Raw genomic sequence first — 22,733 nt, 5'->3', positions numbered from 1 at the left:
AGCCAGTCATCTTTACCCTTTATTGTACTCCGATTCTGCCCATAGTGGATTCTTTCAATTTGAAACGTCAAACCTTTTGTTCATTTGGATTGCAAGCACAATAGATTGCAGTCTTATCTTGACTTTCATCAGTGTTACTCATGGGATTAACACAAATCTCTTTCACAGTGTAAAAGCTTTGTTTCTACCTGCTGCCAGGCACAGTGGACTTAAATTCAAATTCAGGCTATAGTTGGTTATTGACATTTTCCATCTTTACAATAACAATTACCAAAGGGCAAACAATGGGAGAATGTGTACAATTACCACACTGTGGGGTTAGGAGACAATTATGAGATTCATGTTAATTAGAACCCTATATTTACAGCATTACGCTTTGTACTTAAATCTGCTGAACTTTTTGTGCACCACATAGACATATCTGAAATTTTGAATTGAGTTGAGCCCAGTGGAAACTAAGCACTTTTCTTTTTTTAAAATCTAAACCACTCATTTACATGCAAGTACAGTGGAAAATGGCAATATTACAGGTACATCAATCTGTTTAGCTGCTCTAAAACTGACTACATTACTCATTTCATTCTTCCCTGGTTGACCGCACATCTCCCTGGCTGTCTCGCCCTACATTTCATTCATCTGCTTCATTCTTTCACAGGCAGATCTTTACTTCACATTGAGAAAAAGCCCTTGTGGCATGTCCTTGTAATTGCATGTGCTATAGAGAGTCATACACACTATATGCCATCTTTGTTTCTATTTAGTAGACTTTTAATAGTGCAAAGACATGACATAAAATCCATGTATCTGTAAAATTGAATGTTAGTCTACTACTACTACTGTCAAATTTTGACATTGCATTTGTGTGATAAAATAAACATTACATTTTCTTAATTCAGTATCATGGTAGAGTGCATTTTAAAATGATAGTTTTTGCAGTGTAACTGGTCTTATCATTATTACATAAAAAAATGAGCATGAATAAAGTGGTATGTAGTACAGTTATGTAGAATAAAGTAGTAGTTGTATGCAAAGTTGAAGACTCCATTATGTATAATTAGGGACTGGGAAATGTACAAAACAAATGACAATGTATACATTATTATATATTATTTATTGTTAGGAAATTAAATAGATGTTTGCATGTTCATAATAAAACCATCATAAACTCATGTTATATTACTATTTTTGCATCTTAAAATTAAATTAAACTTCTATGATTAAAATATACACATGATACATGTTAGAAATGTGCTTATAGTTTGCTGGGCTCTGGGACTGCTTTCACTCTCAAGACGCCCTCCTGGGAGCACGAGGCAGCCAGCACCCCGTCTCTTCTCCACAGCCGCCCTTGAACAAGTCCCCTGCTGCCTCCTGCAAGATACAATAAACACAACATGCCAGGTTAAAGTGGGAGGTGCAGAAGTGTAATTGGTGTCTAAACGGGTGGCTGTCACAGGTCATCAGCCACAAAAGTAGCATTAAAAAAACCCACTAAATATTCAGAAATACACAAACACTTGCCCCCCCCCCCCCCCAGTCATTTTATAAGTGTTATAACAGACAGAACAATCAAAGTGGATGACACACTAACCTGCCCACGGACTCTCACACTCATACAACATCCACTCATCGCTGCGGAAAGTGCTGTGGAACCACATGGCGTGGTCCAGCGAGGCTGAGAAGTGGGCCCTGTAGTTGGGATAAGGCAGCAGTGCGGTGCCCAGGAACGCAAAGTCGGACACATATGCCGCCACGCAGCAATGCAGCTTCATGTTGCCTTCACCTACACACAAACACGCACATTAAAATGCATCAAACACACTTTGCTTATAGTATAGCATCATGTGTGCAGAACGTGGTATGATTCATTGAGTGCATTTTACCGATATATCCTCGCGCTCGCACCCAGAACAGCTTCCTCGCCTCGGTTGCGGTGCGCTTGTAAAACTGTGGTGGGTTGACTGGCTTTATTTCAATGGGGACTTCATTAGCCAGCAGTTTGTTCAGGCCTTGTTTTGCGTTCTCTGCCAGGTCTGGTTTACTGTGAAATAATGAAGAGGGAATACAGATCATGAGTTTCGACTATGTAAACAGGAAGTCAGTGTAGCATCACAAGCAGCTGCATAACTTCCAAAAAGTGTTTTAAAAGTCAACAGATAATAAATAATAAACTCACCGGCCTACTCTTTGTGAATGTAGACCTTGTTTTATGGCGAAATATGTGTCAGAGGCAAATATACAATTACGCAAAACTAACTGATGCTGTTTGTCATCAACTGTTCTTTTACCCTCGAAGCTACAAATGTTCTCCTGCTCTTCTGCCATCATGTGTTGAAAAGATGTTCATTTGTTTATTGAGTTGTACAAGATCTAATCAAAATATTTCGCAAATCTTGTTGTAATGCAGCTGTCCCACATCTGTAAAGTATGTATAAGACTATCAGTGCTTCTCTGCATGACTGTAGGAGCTCGATGAAGCTCTTAAATGACACATACACAGTGTAGTTAACTGCATACTGTATGATGTTACAATTGTCATACTTTTTCCACATTTTTCCATTTAATTACTGGTTTTGGTTAAAGAATTTTTCCCATTTCTTTGGTGGAAAAATGTTCCAGGACACTGTTCAACTTGGACATTATTTATGGAAAGAAATACAATTATTGAGCTGTTCAAATATTATTTTTTAGTGCTTTGGGCACCACAAACAAAATTCCATTGACCTCCATTGTATTCATGATGGCAGAAAAGTCAAATGTGTGTGTCAAAACACCTCCAGATAAAACTAAAACTACCCAAGCATGGTTTGAAACTAATAGAAGCAAGAAGCAAAAAATCACTCTCACACTCCAATGCTCCTTTATTTTTGTGTTACTCGTATGTGTTAATCATTAATCTAACCCACTAAGTATATAAAGCACACAAATGGCTTGTTGTGTTCGTACATTTGTGTCTAGTCAAACCCCCTGCTAATGCTGATTTGTCACTAATAAAAGAAGCAGTCTTTCTACCTTAGATAAAGCTGGATGAGCTGCTCTGCAGTGAGGAGGTCTTCGGGCTGAGGCACAGTCGGCATGGTGAACTGGTGCTGCAGTGGACTGGGCTGCAGCATGTGGAAGGACGCTTGGCAGATGAGTATGGGTTTTCCATGCTGGATGGCCTTCACGGAGCGCACTGCGAAACTGCGTCCGTCTCTCGTGCGTTCCACCTGGTACAGAACTGGAACCTTCGGATCCCCTGAAAAAAAATTTAAATTTAAAATGACAGCTGTGGGAAAAGAGTATCTGACACTCCAAATGCCACCTTTTTTAATATTAGTGCTGCACCGGGAGTCATGCTACATCTTACCTGCTCTTACAAAGTAGCAGTGGAGAGAGTGGGCGTAGAGGTTATCGCTGACAGATTTGGCAGCAGCCACCAGGGCCTGGCCCACTATCTGACCCCCAAACAAACGCTGAGTGCGAGGCACCCAGTGGTGAGTCCCTCTGGGGAAAAATAGACAAAAATAGACAGCTGAAATACATGTGATGCAGTCTCACTAGATGATGTTCATGTAGCTCTGACAAAGAGGGTCAGTGTATTTGAGTTTAATGGATTCCCCTGCACACAATAGAATGCCATCAGATACAGAAGCTGTACAATGGAGCCTACCTTTGTGAAGTGATTGGTTTTCTTAGGCTTTATACTGACAATGTTTCTAATACTCTCTTCCCATCATGTGTGTAAATAGCAGTGCACAGAAAGTGAAGATTCTAAGCTTCACAACATCCAGTGCAGGCAGAGGTAAATGGACACTTTTGTGGTTTTGAATTAAGTATTCTACTTAAAGCTAAAATGATCTTGTTTTAGAAATCAAGCAGGAGATTTGGAAGCAAACCACCCTGCTCCTCCCCCTCTCCCTAAACCCTCTCTTATGGAGGGTGGGAAGGAAACACAGTCATTCGTATTTGCAGATGATTATTAATTAAAACATACTTCAACGGGTCATTTTAAAGTGCAAAAGTGTTTTCCACAAAATACACTTAAAGTACAAAAATAATGTCATGTTTTATATTCATTAGTAGATATAATTATTGGTGTGTTAAATGTAAGCAGCATTATAATGTCGCTGGTTAAGTTACAGCTAATTTAAACTATTGTGGATAGTTTTAAACCCAGGCACACATGGCCCACCCCTACTAGTCTTGACTTAAGGGATCATGCAGTTTCTGATCTTTACTGGAGCAGATTTTTTGGAGCAATGTGGGTCACTATTTTGTTCATGCAGGTGCACAAAGATGCACATACACCTGTGCATGCATACTCCTGAATTGTTTCAAAACATATTAATGATCTGCAGGTAGCTGTAATGCAGACAAGGAGAAAACTGCAAGCTAGTAAACATGTAAAGATTTGAATAACTTCAAAACCAACACTGCAAATATTTTATATGGAAGGAATGGAAGGCAACACTTTCATTAGACCTCCAGGATGTATGCACAATGTGTTTTGGTTGAGTAACACTGAATGTAAAAATATATTTTGTTTGTTGACAAGAAAACACCACAGGGCTGTTTGTGAGCAGAGTTTCTTTTTGCATTCAGTGTTTCTCTCCAAAATGCATTGTGTGCATCCTTGAGGTCTAACATTTGTTTTTTTACCTTTTTAAAATCTGCATTGTGTACATGCCTGAAGGCCCTTCACTGCTGTCTACTAAAAACAAAACCAAGACCTACACTTATAACGTTACTATATCTAAAAACAAAGAGTAGGCTATAGTGCAGCTGTAATCGGCCAGACAAGATCTGTTCTCAGTTATGTGTGGAGGTGTACAGACGCTTCACTCATATTTATCACCTGTTGGTGCAGTACATATTACACACTACTTCATCCACCTTCAACCTGAGCTACAACAACTGAAAACACACGTGTGGGTGTTCAGCCACTTTCATCTAAAAATGATGCATCATATTGTAAACTCAGTTTTGCATGTGGAGTCAAAGGAACTTCCCATCACTAGTAAGATACAAAGCAGCAGGACAGTGAATCATTTGGTGACTTCATAGAAGAAATAGACCATTTCCACCTTGCAAAAACTAGTATGACAGTATGCTAGAATAGTGTGAAAGACGCCAGTGCAGCAACAGCATCAGGTGCCTTTTCATTTACGAGTCTGCCCTCATTTTACATTATTCATGCCAAATTTAAAAGGCCTCATCCATTTCTATTCATTTATATGTTTGCTGCAGCAAAAGCAGCAACCTACCTACCTTACTCAATTACTTCCAATAACATTTAACGTAGCCCTCGAAAAGCGTCTGTGCAACAACAAAAACAAACTGTAGCTACAAAGCATTTACAAGTACAACATTTCAAGTCATTCATTCATGAGCCTATCGCTATTATTAAGCTAAAGTAAAGTGACAGACTTCAGCCAGCTCACCTGTACAAGTCTACGTCGAGCGTCTCCAGGTTTAAAACGCTGGTGACCAGGACGCTCCGGAGGTCCTGACTGTACGGAGGAGACGTGCTGCTTCCCGCGGCTTCATGTTCAGGAGACTCCGGCGACGCTGAACCACCTGAATTATCATGCGTGAACTCATTAGCTTTACGGCTAGCGTCCACTTTGTTATCTGCCATGTTTGTTTAGCAGCTTGCACTGCGTCGAAAGGCCATAAAGACGTAGATACTACATCCGCTTTGTAACACTAGCTGATACGGTTTGACTGGTGTTTGAATCGACTGGTGACATCCGCGTGGGTGACGTCAGGCTGTAGTTGCCATGGCGATCTGAGGACGCTACAAGAGAGGGAAAAGCAGGTGTTTGTGGTGTTGCCTGTTCAAAAAAACTGCAGACTTCAAGTACAAATGCTGAACTTATGTGCTGCGTTTGGGTGTTTTAATGCCGAAACTAAGGAACAAGGAATACAATGTCATGAAATCTCACCTACCGCCCCCCCCACCCGCCTCCCAATATAGAACTATAATGCGTGTGTCTGATATCGTTTTTCCACAAAAACAGCATAATTACCATGTTAAAATCTTTAAAATTGAATCTACTCCTTCTTCCACAAACATTCCACAATCTATGAGCATGCAACCTTTCATGATTTCAAAAGTTCAACTTTAAAACAAAAGATGTCTCATACTTCACTGTAAAGTCCATTCTTGGTGTTTGTGCACTGGAAGCTTCAAGTTTCCACTTCACACTGAGTAAATTGCATACTGGACCAGGATTAGCTTCCAAACTAGTTGTAATGGCAGAAATCCTGCTCATAGGCCCTCCCCTATAAGTCAGATGTTTAATGCGCTCAGAGAAGCTTTCCACTTTCAGCAGATGAATGTCAAAACAGACTTCTAGTGTCAAACTCTGCACATACATCACAGTGAAGATCAAACATCCAACTGAAGGAACAAGTACATTTTTGACTGCACTGGGGTAAAATGATCAGAACTAACTATTTGGTTCAACAAACCAAACAATTCGACTGAATTGCAGCTAACATTGCATGCAGAATTGCAGAGTATATGAGTGGGATTTGTTTTATGATTAGATTCCCACAGCACAAATATAAAAGAAAGACACAGACATAAGCCCTAAAGAGAACTGCCCAAATGAACATCACATGTTGTTTTTGCTATAATAATTTCTCCTGTTCATATTGACCATTAGAAGATCACTTCATAATCCACTTACAAAATATGAAGCTTCAGCCGTCCAAATGAGTCAAATCAAGTCTTCTATGTTTTAATGTTATAGTCTTTTTAGTGGCAAAGTCCTTCTTTGTGTTACTATACTTCTAACACAACTCAACAGGGAAACGCAAAGAGGGAATTTGATGCTAAAAAGACTGTATCAGATATCCACTTGATATGACTAACTCAGACTGCTGAAGCCTCATAAGCATTATAACATTAACTTTTCGATGCTTTTTTGCACTAAATGACTGTATGGACACACTGTGGATTTTGTCCTCCATCACCTTCACTGAATGCACATTTGAAAGAGATCTTTAAATAGTCAGTATGAACAGGAGGAATGATTGCAGCTAGGAAAACCTCTTCCACTGTTCATATGGACACCTGACTGTTGTTTTAGGACTGACTTGAAAAATTGTCAACCTATCTTTTAGTTGCTAAAAGATAGGTTGACAATTTTAACTGACTAAACTGACTAAAATGTTGTAATGATTAGCTAAGACGTGTTACACTAGAGGAGGATTTTCCATGCCTGGCAACAATGCCTTTATAGCTTATATTATACATCCTTTATAAATGCTGCCTCAACAGGAAGTGGTAGCATGGACTTTTTATTCCTTCTTGCCAAAAGTAAAAACTTGGACCAAAATGAAAGCACTGAAGAAAAACTCCTCCTCACTAACTTAAAAATACAAACTGTTTCTCAAAAACATCTCTCCAGACAGTATTCCCATATAGTCTGAATAATCCACAGAACACACCATCAAAGGGTTTTCATATAGGAGCTTTGCTCTTTGGCATAGAAAGTGTTTCCATTTTTTGGTGTGGTGTGCTAAAGATAAAGGGGTAAGAGGGAGAAAGGGGCTCCCAGCTCTGTGTGAGAGTAGAGAACCACATAAATGCATAATTCAAGTATATAAATATACTGAGCTGAAAGTCTTGGACTCCCACAGTAGCAGTCTACTTTGTACTGCGCTGGCGTGCTACATGTTGTATATCAGGAAGAGCAGGGAAGCCCATCAAAATGAGGTGTAGGTGGTCCTATCAGCTGATGTTCAAACATAGCAGCTACTTTGGTGTATAGAGAATTATGGATTTGGAGCACATGCATTTATTTTTCCCATGAAGTCTCTGGGCTGGGTGGTTTTGGGTTAAGACATGACATTTTATCACGCAACTTTATATCATTGACTGTATGAATACTTACATACAGCCATGAGGGCAAAGCAGCAGCAATACTGGATATCTTGTATGTAATGCCAGACAGCATACTCACAAATTCATGTATGTGTTACAGCACTGATGCAGTCTGCAGCACTCATATCTGTGTGCAAACAATGCTCAGCTTAAAACACAATATGCATCAATTATGAAAATATGTCACATGTAATATTTCTACCCTCTTAAAATATATAGCACGTTGCCAGAACTTGTATCTAAAGCTTTATCAGTGGTAACAGCTTTTCTGATCCACTTTCTGCAGTGTATTCAGAACACAGAGCACAGTCCTCCACTGCATCACCGAATCAGTTTCAAAAACCTACTGCATGTCTATAAATCATTAATTGTGTACCCCAAAGATACATCTCCGCATTCTTTTAAGATGTAAAACCTCTACCTGTTAGGTCGTCTGGAACAAATTTGCATCCTTTTCTGAGCAAAGCTGCATTAAGTTGCTGAGTCATTTCAGGCAGGCTGTTCCGCAGAGACTATAGGATGTACAGCACGAACCATGCCTCAGAGCAATGAGAAGACATGTGTTGCAAGCTCAGGCACCAATTTATACTGTTGCCATTAATGTCAGATATTAAAGTTGATATTTTAAGTTGATTTTGTTTAATACCACTTGGTCATTTTGACAGGGATCATTTAATTCTTGGCATTGGTCAAAGATTTTTTTTTTTTTTAATGTTGAGTCAGCAAATCTAATCATTATCTATGATCACGGAATTTTTATGTATGTAACTTTTTGTTCCTTATCATATTAAATATAAAATGTTCACATTAGCAATTTAAATCACAGACAACATATCATTTTTTGACACTAATAAGCGATAAAAAATATAGTCTACTGTATTGTTTTAAAGTTGAAGTTCTCATTGAAAGCTTATGACACAGACATTACTAGATCAAAGTCAACACCAGCATCTTACCCTCCTCATATCAATAATCATCATTATAATTATATTTAATATAATTCAAAACCTCAGCAGACTCACTACCACCTCATTAATATTTAATTTTCACAAGTTTTAGATGCAGTACCAGAAGTTTTTACCCTGTGGTGTCTGAATGCAGGAAGGATAAAAAAGAAAACAAAATTGAATATTTTATGCTATATTTTCTATATTTAAGTTAACACACAGTTAAACTGCACTTGTTTATATTTATACACTACAGTGGATACAGCCATGTGAGGCTACTTAGGCAGCGTGATGATAGCATACTAACAAGCTAACCATGACAAGGCTAATATTTAAGATTTAAGAGTTAGTTTGCTGTCATTCTCTTGTGTGAGGAAGTTGTGCGTTATGTTTTTTGTGTATGCAAATACACAAAAAAACATAACGCACTTCCTCCGAAAACTTCCTCCGAAAACATAACGCACTTCCTCCGAAAAGGACAAACAATGTTAGCATACTAATACAAGCAAATTAGCAGGAATCACAAAGTAGCCTACATCTGAAGCTGATAGAAACAGGACAAATGAAACATTATGGATTGTTTTTTAATGGGAAATGTCTGATAAGCTATAGCAATTCATCCAACAGTTGTGAAGATATTTCACTAAAAACAAACTAGAGATTGTAAGTATTGTTTGTTAGCTTGACATGTATTTGATTCAACAACAGCAAAACAGTGAAGTTGCTACAGTTAGTGTGTGAAATACTCGATGTCAAGGGTTGAAAATGCTAAACACAGTGTGAAATGTAGCGTTACCATTCGTGAACGGATTTTATTCACTCAAAATGTGTGAAACCAACATCCACACAATCAACATTTCCTAATAACGAAGTACAGAGAGCATTTTCAACCACAGTAAATGTGACCACGTGGTTCATATTACCCCACTCAATAGATATTATTACCTTACTTCAGTGTTTGAGCTTCACTGTGAACAATCATATTTGTACAGAGTTTGACACTAGACACATAGCCTACTACTTGTGCAGGTAAATGACCACACAAGATAGTCAATAACCAAATATGTTATTGGGAAATAATAACTTGGTCGATCCATCAGATTCATCAGTTTCTGTTACTCCCTGTTCACACAGCTCTTCATCCTTCATATATGTCTCATTTCCTGATCCCCTCCCTGTGTTTGTGTGTACAGAATCATTACATCATTATTTGTTGGCTAATTCAATAAAAAAGAATTCATCTTCTGGCCTGTTGGGGAATTAAAAACCTTTACCAAAACCTGCTCTCACAAGAATGAAGTGTTGAACTCAGCATTCCACAAACATTATTGATTTAAATGTAATATAAACTGTTTAACACGGCAATGACAAAACTGCAGCTCTCTGATATTGATTGAGATCAAGACTCAGTGAAGTGCACAGGCTGTTTCAGATGACTAGATAATCAACATGTAAAATGCATTTAAAAGTTAAGTTAGTCATATCAAGTGGATATCTGACACATTTACAGTCTTTTTAGCATCAAATTCCCTCTGTGTGTTTCCCTGTTGAGCTGTGGTGAAAGTATAGACACAAAAAGAGGGAATTTGACACTAGGACTTGTAACTGACTGTAAATCTGTAAGGTATCTAATTGATTTAACTCATTTGAATGAGCTTCATGTTAGCTTCAGATAAACACACACCCACACTCATCACTTCCCTTGTAAGTGCATTATGAAGGGATCTTCTAATGGTCAGTAGCAGGAGGAGTGATTATGGCATGAAAAATCTGTTTCAGTGTTTATATAGGCTCCTCACTGTTGTTTAAGGGCTAAACTGTGAACCGCCATTTGGCTACTGTATTGCTGATTTAAATCTGTTCTATCTAACCGGCCCTCCTCCCCTCATCTACGGTCACACTGTCATTCTGTGGGAAACACACTGAGCACATATGGAGCCCACTGATTTCACAATGCATAGCGCAGCTGGCTATGGAAGCTGGTTTCATCCCAAAAAAATGCGCAATGCTTCCTGCAGCTGGGTCGGATGTAGGTCGGATCTGCAGAGTTTGTGACCGAGACCAGCTCTTTAACAAGGTCCCGGTCCGGTTGTTTTAGCCTGCACCTGAATGCCATTGCTGTGTTCAACCGATCTGAAGGCAGTATGAAAACAGCCTAAATGTATGGCAATAACATCAAAGAATTGAGCTAAAATATACTGGAGATGGAGATTTGGTTGATTTGTTGTTAAAATAGATAGAATTTGGTGCTGTAATAAGCTATCATCTTGTAATATGCTTGTAACTTCACAAGCATATTAATTCAAAATAGGCTAACTATTTCTAAAGTGTGGTGTGGGGGCATCCAGGGGTCCTTTATAGGCTCTCTGGAGTGAGGAGTAAGTGAAATCAAAGTTTCACTTATTCATTAATAATGTGCATGTACTTTAGTAGCTCCATCATATCTGATTATAGGCTACATGCTTCCCATGTGGACTATGACATCTCAGGAAAAGGCAGACATTGAGAAAGTCCTAATTTTTTACCAAACGGCCTTAAATCCAACGCTGCCTTCAAGGACTATCGGGCATCACAATGAAAAGTACCCCCCCCCCCCTTTTATGAACCCCATAAAAGCGCATTGAAATGTACCAGTCTTACAGACTTGGTTGGTCTTAGTTGGTGTGGCACGGTGAAACAACTTTTGTAATAATATCTGTCCGCTGTACAGACATCATACATAGGGAGCTCCTTTCTAATACTCGGTCATTTTAACCAAAAGAAAACGTGAAGTGAAAGGAGAGTTTAAGAATTGTAAAAGGGGGCTTTACGAGCAGCACTCGAAGGCGGCATGATGCTACGCGCGTAATGGATTTCCCCAGCACTGCTCCTGCAGGAGCTGCAGCGGCGGCAGCAGTCCAGCCACATTCAATCTGCTCCACCACTTGATGCCGCCGGTGACCTTGGCAGACGGCGGTTACGTCTCTCAGTTTTAAATCGTGTGTGTGTGTGTTTTCTATTCACCATGGCGTCATCGGACGGGCTGGATGAGGACTGCGTGTTGCAGCGGGGAAGATCTCAGAGTGACCCGAGCAGCATCACCGAGGTCCGCCTGGGCGAAGCGCTCAGAGCAGGTAAGGAGGAGAAGAAGGAGTGGATGAGGAGAGGGGAGGTGGCTGTAACGCATGTTGAACATCTGTCATGGGGCTCATTAGTTGGTGCTTTTGGCAGGTGGTTTGCATTATAGGAGACACATCGCGGCGTTTGGAGGGCTCGCGGGGGCTTGCAGCGCGCACATCCCAGCAGCGGTGATCCCGTTACATTTGTATGCAACAAACGAAGGATGTGTTGTAAACGTGCGTCATTTACTACATGCACCCATTGCGCCGCTGTGCTGTCGGTCTTACATTTGAATCTGCTCTAATGATAATAACGTGCCTAGAAAATATGTGTCATATAACATAGCAGATGTTGCCCAGCTGGTGTCATGACTGCACTGACTCGTTATCCAGTGGCATATTCATTATATCGTAATAACGGCATGCAGTGATTTGCTGATTTTGTGTCATTTGCATACCCATATGCTTAATAGGCATACTGGCAGTGATGTACAGTATTACCCCCTGTTTCCCCCCACCAAGCTGTCACCCACTCATTGCCCAGTTTATTCCTTTCCATCCTCTCCATATCATCAAGCTGTGACTGGCAACCCCAAAACAAAACTGCAGATTAAGCCATCAGTGCAAAGAAAATCTTTTTTTGTGTATTTTTTTTTCTTAACCATCCAATCTTTGTATGAGTTTTTTTGCAGCTTGGTAAGATGGAATGTCAAACTTGCCATCACACATGGACTGCAGTATGTTGAGCTGAAGCTGATGAGAGAAAGTGGTGCTTGTGTATTTGGCTGTTTCCATGGTGATCCAAATGGCAGAAGGCAGCACTTGGCTCTCCAACTGTGAGCCGACATGGTGTTTGTCTGCTCCGCTTGCTAGTTGTGTTTATGTGTGTGTGTGTGTGTGTGCGTGTGTGTGTGTGTGTGTGTTCAATACACCCGGTGATGTACAGCCACCAGCCATTCAAAGTGAAATGCCACTTAGACAGTGAATCGTGTTTATTCGTGAGATGGGATTCACATTTCCACTGGGGGATTCACTGGGGGAGGTGTTCACAGCAGCAGTAGTAAAATATACTGTTCTGAAAGGTATTGAACTGTTAATCAATATGAAAACATGATAAATCACTCAATTTGACTTGCAGGCCCTTGCAGATATAGCTGTCTGCAAGCCATCATCACCCACATACTGTAGATTCAACTCATCTCACAACAGCAGAAAAAGTGATGAGTTGAACAGAGAAGATGATACCGAGCAGCTGTTGGGGCTCAGCAAGCATAGTCTGATGTGTGTATGAGGTTACAGCACTATGCATGAGACAGTATTCTTCTTTATATTATAGCTTACATACTGTAACACACTTTTATTTTCACTTGTGTGATGTTACAGTCTGTTTGAACATCAGGGACATCTATCTTTAGATATGAGGGGCCACAGTAATACTGCAGAGAGAGGATCTTTAAGTTCTCTTGCCAACGGCAGATATTGTTGTATCCATGCCCTCAGTTTCGCATCCTTTGCTTGTCACGTTGTCATGGTTGTTATGGTTACATAACGGCGTTGGTGTATGTGAAACCCTGAGACAGTGCTGGCTTGGATAGCCCTGTGATATATACCATTCATTACCATCTTAAACGGAACATGAAATTTACCCATAACCCCCCCCCCCCCAAAGCGGCATAGCAGATTTCATCCAAAGCTGACATTTCCTGTGCAGCATCAGACAGACAGGAGCCTGGGCAATGCAGCAGTGAAAACCCGCCTGTCTTCCTACCCCCCCACCACCCCACACCCATCCAACCCCCCACCCCCACCCCCGCTTGGTGCTAACCCTTTCGTAGCCCTGGCACCCCTACTGCGGCTTTGATCCTGCCACTTGAGGACCTATCTCCATTAAAGAGGAGAATAAGAGGGGAGTGGGGGTTGACAGATCTCTGATGGTGGCATTATCATGGCACCCAGCTGGGCAATGTCACAGTGAATCAGCTGCACAATAGACTTGACTTAATGTACAAATGACTTCTTTTTCCGTTGTGACGCTTTAATGATGATGTAGGAAAAAATGAAGTAATTGTGGGTACAACCAAAACAGAAGAATCACTTTGTGCTGAGAGTGAGTACTCACTTAATGCTTTCAAATCAGATTCTCATGCTGCTCATTTTGATGCCATATAAAGCACACAGAGCACTGAGGACATGAATACACGTTTCATAGAACTCACCACCTGAGTGCCTGGTTGACAGCGCTGTGCTCTGCCAGCTATTACGTAGAGACAGCAGACCAAGCACAAAACACTGTGCAGTGGATAAGAATTATATCCAATTCTTTCATTTGGAGCCGGTCATAAGCAGCCCACTTTGTTCAGCGCACACAGGTTACATCATTAACTCGGCTGGAGATGATGCAGAAGAAGAAGCGCAGCCAAAACAGTGTAGCCCAAAGGTGGAACTCGTGCTGCATTTAAAATTTGGCATATGCAGTAGCCAGCAATCCGGATATTCATTACTTTCATCAGGAGAAAGACGGCACGGGGGCAATGTGACACTGAACGTTCCTGCACACAAAACTTGGCAGAATGACTCTGAGTTTTCCAACGTTCCAACAGTCTGCTGGCAGTGAAGACGAGTGAATGTGATTTTAAAAAATGCGATGCAAAATGGGTGTATCCATCTTAGTTTGTGCACATAATGCCAAGTTGTCATCAAGGAATAACTATATGCTAATCATACAGTAGTTACACAGATCATGGATTTGGCTTCCAGTTGTAATTAACATCTAATAATTAAAGTGTAATCTTGGATAAATGAACTTTAAGCAGCACTAATTCATGTTTTTATATTAACAATTAACGAATTTCGTACTCTTGTACTTATACTTCATATTTTAACTGCATAAGTGTGTTCACGCTGAGAAGTATGGAAAAATGCAGTGCACTATGAGTACCTGGATGGTACACTCAAAACAGTGTAGTGTGTAACTATGGACACTTCTTGCCCTCAATGGTCGCCATCTTGGCTATGTAGCAGAAGGGGAGGGACCACTTTTCAGTGTACAGTAAATGGCGGCCAAAGACGTTTGAACTATGGTGAGCATCGCCGCATTGTACAAATGTAGATTATACATGTGTTTTTTGCACTAAGCACCACTATAAACCATCAGTTGGTATATTGGGTAAATTTCTCAGTCTGTAATGATTTGTGTTAACGTGAACGGTAACGCAAATGCTATCGCAAGCTTGCTAACACTAGCTTGTTAACTAGCTAATTGTCATTTCTGGCAAACGCGCAACAGCCGTGTTTAATTTGAGACAAGAAATTTGCGCACTACACGAGTAAGTATACAGAAGTGTATTAACAGAAGTATTTGATTTGAGACACAGTATACGTGTAATGTGAAAGAGCTAGCTTGGGAATTTTCACCTAGCTGTGCAGTTTCCCTCAGGTCTATGGAGCATTTTAGCAGCATTCAGCTTGTTGTTTCAGTTTTACTGACTGCAAAGTTACTGTTTTAATTCACCATCTTCAACAGTGCCATTTCCAACCACAGCAAGCAGCTGTTTTAGGTGAAAAAGCTCAGATAAACCTAACAAACAGCAGGCAGAAAAAGTAAGTGACTAGCTAGTGACCAATTAATACAGGTAAAGGATAATATCACTTTATTACAACAGGCTAGGTAATTGCTAATGGAATGTGGTGACATAGCTGTAGGATGATATGCATTAAGACAATCTGGCAGGTTAACCACAAGTTAGACAAACTTATTTATAAGAGAAAAACAGGATTAACAAATGATTCCGAATTTGGTGAACTTCCGAACCGCCACTGAGACATTAGTAACATTTCAGGTGGACTCACTTTTAGTTTTGTGTCCAAATAAAGTGGTGTAACCTATATAGTCATCTGGCTGTTCGTGTTTTTTGCTCTGTCAGACTTTGTTGTAGCAATGTCACCATGTCCCAGATCTCAGCAATTGACCTGGTTAATTGTTCCCAAAAACAAAAAAGATGACGGTCATAAAAAGCCAAAAAACTATTGAATACATAATAGTACACAAATGATTTTGCTGTTTAACTTAATTAGCATATTTATCCAATGTACTTTGGCAACAAGAAGGAAGATTTTGAAGCTGATTGACATCCTGATGATGCTGGAGCGTTGCAGTTTCATTTCAGGCTAAAGTTTGAACACAGCATCAAACTGCGGGTATCTTATTTGATGCACTTATATGGAAATGATTGAGGCACACTGTCAGTCCCCAGTGTTGCTTCTAGCCTGCAGGAGTCTCTTCTCTTGCTACCCTCATCTCCATTTTTGAGCTGGTGCTGTTGTACTAATCTGACATGCTGCTCTAACATCAAAGGCTTTCTCCCTGGACTCCTCTGCCATCCTCCAACCGCTGCCCCCCACTCCCCCATGCGCTACCTCCACCCCACCCGCACCCTCTTAACTACCGATAGGCCTTGGTTCAGTCCTTGCATTCGGTCAGAGGAGGCGGAGGGGGCTTGATGAGGAGATTAGGATTCCTTTCATTTGAATCACAGTGCCCCATGTTTTATTTATCAGCAGGCCTATACATTCAATGGATTGAAAGGAGAGAATAGCAAACCTGGCACCTGGCAGCTCACTCCTACATACCTGTTCAGCTCAGCATCACAGACATGAGTCATTTCACAGCAACTGCAGTTTGAGATGGGGAGGGATGAAAGGTGTGGATAGCTGGTAATAGAAAAGTAATAAAGCAGTGTCACTTCTATTGTACATAGTTGTCTCTATGGAAATGTCAGCTGTAAAGCCTTTGGCTATGCGCCATGTCACAAAGTATTGCCTTCCCTGTACTGAGAGCTTACTAAAGATGTATTATAGTGTCTCATTTTTGTCATTAACACTGAAATTGTGCACCCTCACAATGCCTGTTAAAGCACCATGACAGTATTGGCAAGGTTTAGGATCTAGACATCTTACCCTTGGACTTCACCAAAATAGGAGCCCAACTGCAGAACTTTACTTTTATTTAACTCAGAATAAGAAGATAACATTACGTAACTAACAAGACAAAAAAAAAAATTGTTTCCCATATGAACTAATTGCTCTTTCACACATGTAACGCACAACAGACTATTGGCCATGTAAGATGCGTTCTGACCTAATGGAAATACTCTATTTGGTTTAAGGGAGGGGCAGCTTTGGGGTAGAGAGGCAGGTGGCAGGACATGATGCAAAAAGTAGGTTGTAGAAATTGCAGTGTTTCGTGTATAGCACATTAAAAAAGGTGGACAAAACTATTGACTCATCTGTGATATGTTCTATTATTCTGGTTTTCTTGCTGGGAATGACATCTTGCCTGAGTTTGAATCATTCCAGTTTAGAAGTCAGAAAAACACATAGCAACATAGATAGAAGTTGGACAGTTCTGTGTGTATGACTGATTTAATGACACACAAATAAGACAGAAGTGCTAATAAAACAGATATTACTACAACTTTCACATACCATCTTAGATTTCGAGGTTAGGGCTGGGAGATATAGATAAAATCATATGTCACAATATCTTATACCAAATACCTCAATATCGATAGTGCAACAATATTGTAGGGATGAGTATTTGGTGCTTTCACAAAATATTTGCAAAATAAGATTTTTTATAAATAATCAGTAATTTGGAAATAACGACAAAGTGGGTAAAGGCAAGTAACAGAACAACTAGAACAGTCTGGTAAGTTCAGAAAATTACATAATTTTATTGTAAAGCAGCCTTTCAAACCAGGAAAAGACAACATTTCTGCCGTATCACGATATTATAATATGCAAGTTCTAAGACGAGATGTAGTCTCATATCTCGATATATTGCCCTGCCCTAGGGCTGGTGAGGTTCATCCGACCTTCCAAGTCGGAAATCCAACTTCAGGAGATGTTCTAGTTGACAGTTCTGACTGGGAACTCGGAAATTCTGACTTCTGAGTACAAATGGAATGCACCATTAGTATTTTTCCATTTTGCTGCAATACCGCAAATGGCCACTGGGAGAATTTGGCAGCAAGGCTAAGCATACATCCCTGCTAGTGTATTGTTAAAGATTAGCTAGTTGTACCCAGTGATATTGTGTTTTTATCCAAGGTTACAGTATCATTAACTTCTTATCCTGATTGGAAAGTTAAGAAATACTGGAAAATATGTTTTTTTTCAATGTTCTGTATTTTGGTGTATTGTACACATATTTGAAGGCAATGGGTGTACAGACACATTCAATTGACATTGACAACAGAAAGGAAGTTCATATTTTCAATTTTATTCCAGATCTGTTATGTGTTTGACATGGTTATATGTAACAAAATGGACATAAATATTAGCTTCATTGCAGATCTGTGGTCCCCAAATGTGAGGTGTGCAGTTGGACCTACTTGAGAATACCAAGCAGAGATCAGACTGGAGATTTGTTGAAAGTCATCTTAAGCACCTGAATCTCTCTCTCTCTCACACACAAACACACACTCACACATACAGCAGCAGAGATACAAAATGCTGCTAAGTGAGGTCAAGAGCAGTTTAAAGGTGAAATTGCCACCACAGTGCTCGTCACGGCAGATACCAAGATGTTGCATAAATGAGGTAAGCAGTCACTGTCAGGAGAGTCCAGCACTGCAGTCACCTGACCTCTCCCAAAGAATAGAGACAAATGGTTTGTCCAAGGTCATGCTGCATATAAAGAGGGAATGGACACACACCCAGGATTACTCAGCAGTACACAATACTGCAAGGCTTAAGATGAGTGAGAATTAGACTTGGTGGAGACAGGGATGAACAGTGTGTAAGCAGCATTGGAAATTCAATTAAGAGCAGGTGAAAACAGAAAACTCGACATAGAAAACCAAAACAGAAAATCAAAACCATACTTCATACCCCTCTGTGGGTATTTTTAGAAACTGATGTAACTCCTCAGAATTTTTTTGGATCTCATGCCTATTTCAAAAGTGGAACATCTGAAACCAGTAATGAAGGATTAAACATGGACGGCGTGGTAGTGATTAATGTGGGGCATTGCAGAAGTGATGTGACTCTAATCTAAGGCTATAAATGAAAATGTGACTTTGCTGAGACGGTAATAGGTTGTTCCATCAGCGAGTTTTACCCTTGAGTCTTTGGTGCAGCATTGATTCTTTTTTTATTAGCTGGCCAAGATTCAGTAGTACAGTGGCTTATTCAAAAGCACCTCATTTTTTTGTGCCAAGTCATCTCTTGTGGCATTACGCACTATACAGAGACGTCCCCAGGTCCCACTGACTTCAGGGCCCTCGGAGAGCTGCGCAGCAGGCAGGACAAAACATGACGTCACTCTTTCACAGTCTAGCTAATGAAAGGACACAAATGCAACTATGTAGGAGACTCTCATATGGTAGATTCATACATGTGTGTGAGTGTAGCAAGGATTCAGAAATATAAACTTTACTGAGTCTTAACAGAAATCTACTGACCAAAATGTTTGACCACTCCCAACCAAAACAAACATTTTGATTCCTTTTTAAAAAAAAAAAAATCTGTTAAATAAATGAAATGTAATTTTCTCTACATTGCTGTTTTCCAAGCTAGACATAATATGCTTGACTCAAACTGTTAACTCCTTCAGAATGAACATTTCCCTTTACTCAACACCAGACACCCACTTAACATGCATTTAATAGCAGGCTAGCAGCACATGGACACCTGGCCAATCTTAGCACTTGAATGCTACACTTGGCGCATCTTACCAAGAAAAGCATCCATTATAACGCTTCATTGTCTCTGACTGGTACCTTAAACAACACCCACCCACCAACGCTTCCCCTCGCATTGTTCTAACGCAGGTCTGATTTTGAGCTGAATGTCATATAATCCATTTTTAATTTACTTTTTTTTTTTACTTGGCCATCTGCATGAATCAGGAGTGAGTTGTCTGATCACGAGATGTAATTAACATCAAGGGAATAACAGGTGTGTGTGATAATTCTGTTTTAAAGCAGGTTTTCCTTTTCTGAGAATAGAGTATAAGATGAATATAGATTGATACTCCATGACTACGGTCCTGAACTGACCTGCAGGTGCAAAAGAACAACAATAAAGACGTCAACTGCAGCACGCTGTCGTATGGAAGTAAACATAAATCAGTGTTTCCTGTCTCATTAAGTTGATGTACAGTGGAAACCAGCAAATGTGTGAGCTAGGCCTATTACAATAATTACATTATTGACTTATCGTACATTTAACGTAATTATCAACATCATCGTGTCTATATGTGGACATGACCTTGATCATGTTTTTTACCTCAGTATTGCCACACTTCACATTAGCAGCTAAGAGACTTTTCATGTCACATTGGCTAGGCAAGTAGTGTCCTCCATTCCTCACTGTGTACATCCTGAGTGGAGACTGCAGAAGTGAAATTTAAAGGTAAATAACTGTCCCAGCCCATAATAGCAGTCTGTATTTTATTCTCCAATCCCACCTCCCACCCCCTTTGCATTATTATGCTATTATATTATCATTATATGAGTGGTATAAAATGATCTTCAGTTGACAATAATATTGTTTATCGTGATTATTCCTGAGACAATATATCATCCAATAAAAGTAGTTATTGTGACAGGCCTGGCGTGAGCAGATGATAATGAGGACGAGGAGAAAGAGAGCACAGTTTTTGTTATGGCTTTTTGTGGAGTATTGGCTGCTACTTCTATATGGATGTGTGTGGGTGGATGTGGAGTTCTAGCCAGGAGTGGTGGGATTGTGACGTGAGAGGCTTCACAGAAACAGTTTTCATCCAAAATTTCAGAATGTCAAGTGCTACTTTTAAGTACATCTGTCAGCACCTCTCCACAAGACTCTCACAGCAAGACACTCAATTCAGGCGAGTGATGTAAAATTTGCATGAATTCTGATATTTCTCAAATCTGAGGTCGCACTGCAAAAAATCAGACCTGTATTTGATTTATGACCACATATGAAAGGGGTACAAATTAGGTTCCATGTGATTGATCAGAGTCACATATGAGCCAAAAAAAAATCCGATTTGGGCCACATTTGCTTTCAGTCTTAACTGCTGGCAAAAGCGCAGTCTGTCCATATTCATTGTCTCCATGTACAGACTTGATCGAACAGCAGCACAAACAGAAATGGTGAAACTGTGCTACCCCCTCCCCCACTATACACACATACACAAACACACACACACCGTCTCCCCTCCCCCAACAACTAAACAACGAGGATGTCACACATATACAGTAGGGCTTTAAAAAAAAAAATGCTGTTCTGGTGCGTTCAAGTTCAGAACAGGCAAAATTAAAAACAGAGCGGTGGTGAAAGCCATGCCCAAAAGAGATGAATGTCTTGTGGCTTGTGTGCACGGCTCTGCATGCTATCCACAACCAACTCACTGTTTTCACTCCCAGCAGAGCTTCACTTTTATGCTCCATTGTGCTCTCTATGTCCATGATCTTCAGCATTACTGCTTCCGTGCACTTAAATGGATGTTGTTGTGCATGTGTGTACCCCTTTTGTTTTGTGCCCTTGTTTGATTTAATACGCTGGAATTGCAGTCACATGTTTATAGTAGCGGTGCGTGCTCCTGAGGGCGGATGCGCACATGCCATAATATGCTTTATTTTAAGAAGGAAGAAATGTTAACTGTGCGTGTCGAGAAGGGAAGCTGAGGCTGAGATCTACCCAGAGAGCGGGCTAGGCATGTTTGGGGGGGAAGCTTCTTGACTTAAGCTGTCAGCCATTTACACATAATGTATCTTTTATGAATGTTTCATGTGCTGACCTAATTCCTTTCAGAGCCGAGTAAAAGCAATATGTTTCACATGAGAACACAGCAGAGCATCCAGCTGATCCATCAGACATCCCCATCCCACAATAAGGGGATAGGCAAGGCTGGACAAATGGAAACAGAGCTGCGATATGATCACTTGGACGCCCTGGGAAGGCAAGAATAGTGACAAAAACTACACCACATCCCACAAGGATGGAGAATAGAAAAAGCCTAGTGAGGGCTTTATCACAAAAAAAGAGATACTTTGCTCTCTGTGGCAGACATAATTAAAGCAAATGCTTAAGCCCAGAGCATCTGACAGACTTGAATCTCTCAGCAGTGTGAAAAAGAAGGAGGAGGAGATGGAGAATGGGTGGGGGCAGCAGCTGCAAAAATCAGTCTGCTAGAAACTGGGTGCTGGATTTGAACATGTGTATCTGCTGTTAGAATTGAGGCTTCAGTTAGAATGAAAGCTACTAATCAGCAACAAGCCGCTGTCCTTATGTGACTTTGTGAGAAAGAAATGCAAATGCAAAAATCATGCAAAATGAGGGGACATTTATCAGTTACAGATAATGGCCAGAAATAGATAGTTATTGGACACGCCCTACACACAGCAATGTCTGTCTGTCATTTACTGACTGACTTACTCAGTGATGATCACTGGTCAGCTAGCTGTCTGTTGGAGTATTCTTATTAGGGTTGGGTATCATTTTAAAAAATTACAACACCAGTACCAATCCAAGTACACTTTAAGTGATACCAATACCAATTGAGTACTTCATTCAAAACCCATTATGTGAATAGAAGCATTAAATAAAATGCCACTCCTCCACATCTAAATGATTTGATTTTTACACAAATGCATTTTGAAAATCTTCAAATTATTAATATTTACTAAATACTAAATGCTCTAAATCAGCATGTGGGTCACAGCATCCATCACACTGTATACTCTGGCAAGAAAGTGCAATGGATGTGTCCTTGCATACTACTTAGGGGGTTAAATAGACATAATTTCTAGCTCAGGATGCAAA

General features: G+C 40.2%; 2 protein-coding genes across 2 annotated transcripts in view; one reads left to right on the top strand and one right to left on the bottom strand.

Moving 5' to 3' along the window:
* Positions 1-1,094: 1,094 nt before the first annotated feature.
* acot8 (acyl-CoA thioesterase 8) lies at positions 1,095-5,720 on the bottom strand. Its single transcript, XM_053315916.1, has 6 exons — positions 5,424-5,720; positions 3,350-3,486; positions 3,013-3,238; positions 1,884-2,041; positions 1,592-1,783; positions 1,095-1,371 (listed from the first exon to the last, which is right to left on the bottom strand). The coding sequence occupies exons 1-6, from the start codon at positions 5,618-5,620 to the stop codon at positions 1,253-1,255; spliced, it is 1,029 nt and encodes a 342-aa protein (XP_053171891.1). The 5' UTR covers positions 5,621-5,720; the 3' UTR covers positions 1,095-1,252.
* Positions 5,721-11,827: 6,107 nt separating this feature from the next.
* Positions 11,828-22,733, top strand: part of phactr3b (phosphatase and actin regulator 3b) — a 54,793-nt gene continuing 43,887 nt past the window's right edge. The window contains exon 1 of the mRNA XM_053316194.1: positions 11,828-11,936. Within this exon, the coding sequence (XP_053172169.1) occupies positions 11,828-11,936 (109 nt within the window). The remainder of the gene's footprint in view (positions 11,937-22,733) is intronic.

This window comes from Scomber japonicus, chromosome 3, assembly GCF_027409825.1.
Source record: "Scomber japonicus isolate fScoJap1 chromosome 3, fScoJap1.pri, whole genome shotgun sequence".
NCBI lineage: Eukaryota > Metazoa > Chordata > Actinopteri > Scombriformes > Scombridae > Scomber > Scomber japonicus.
The sequence above is the reverse complement of the archived record's forward strand: the minus strand, read 5'-3'. Positions and strand labels throughout refer to the sequence as shown.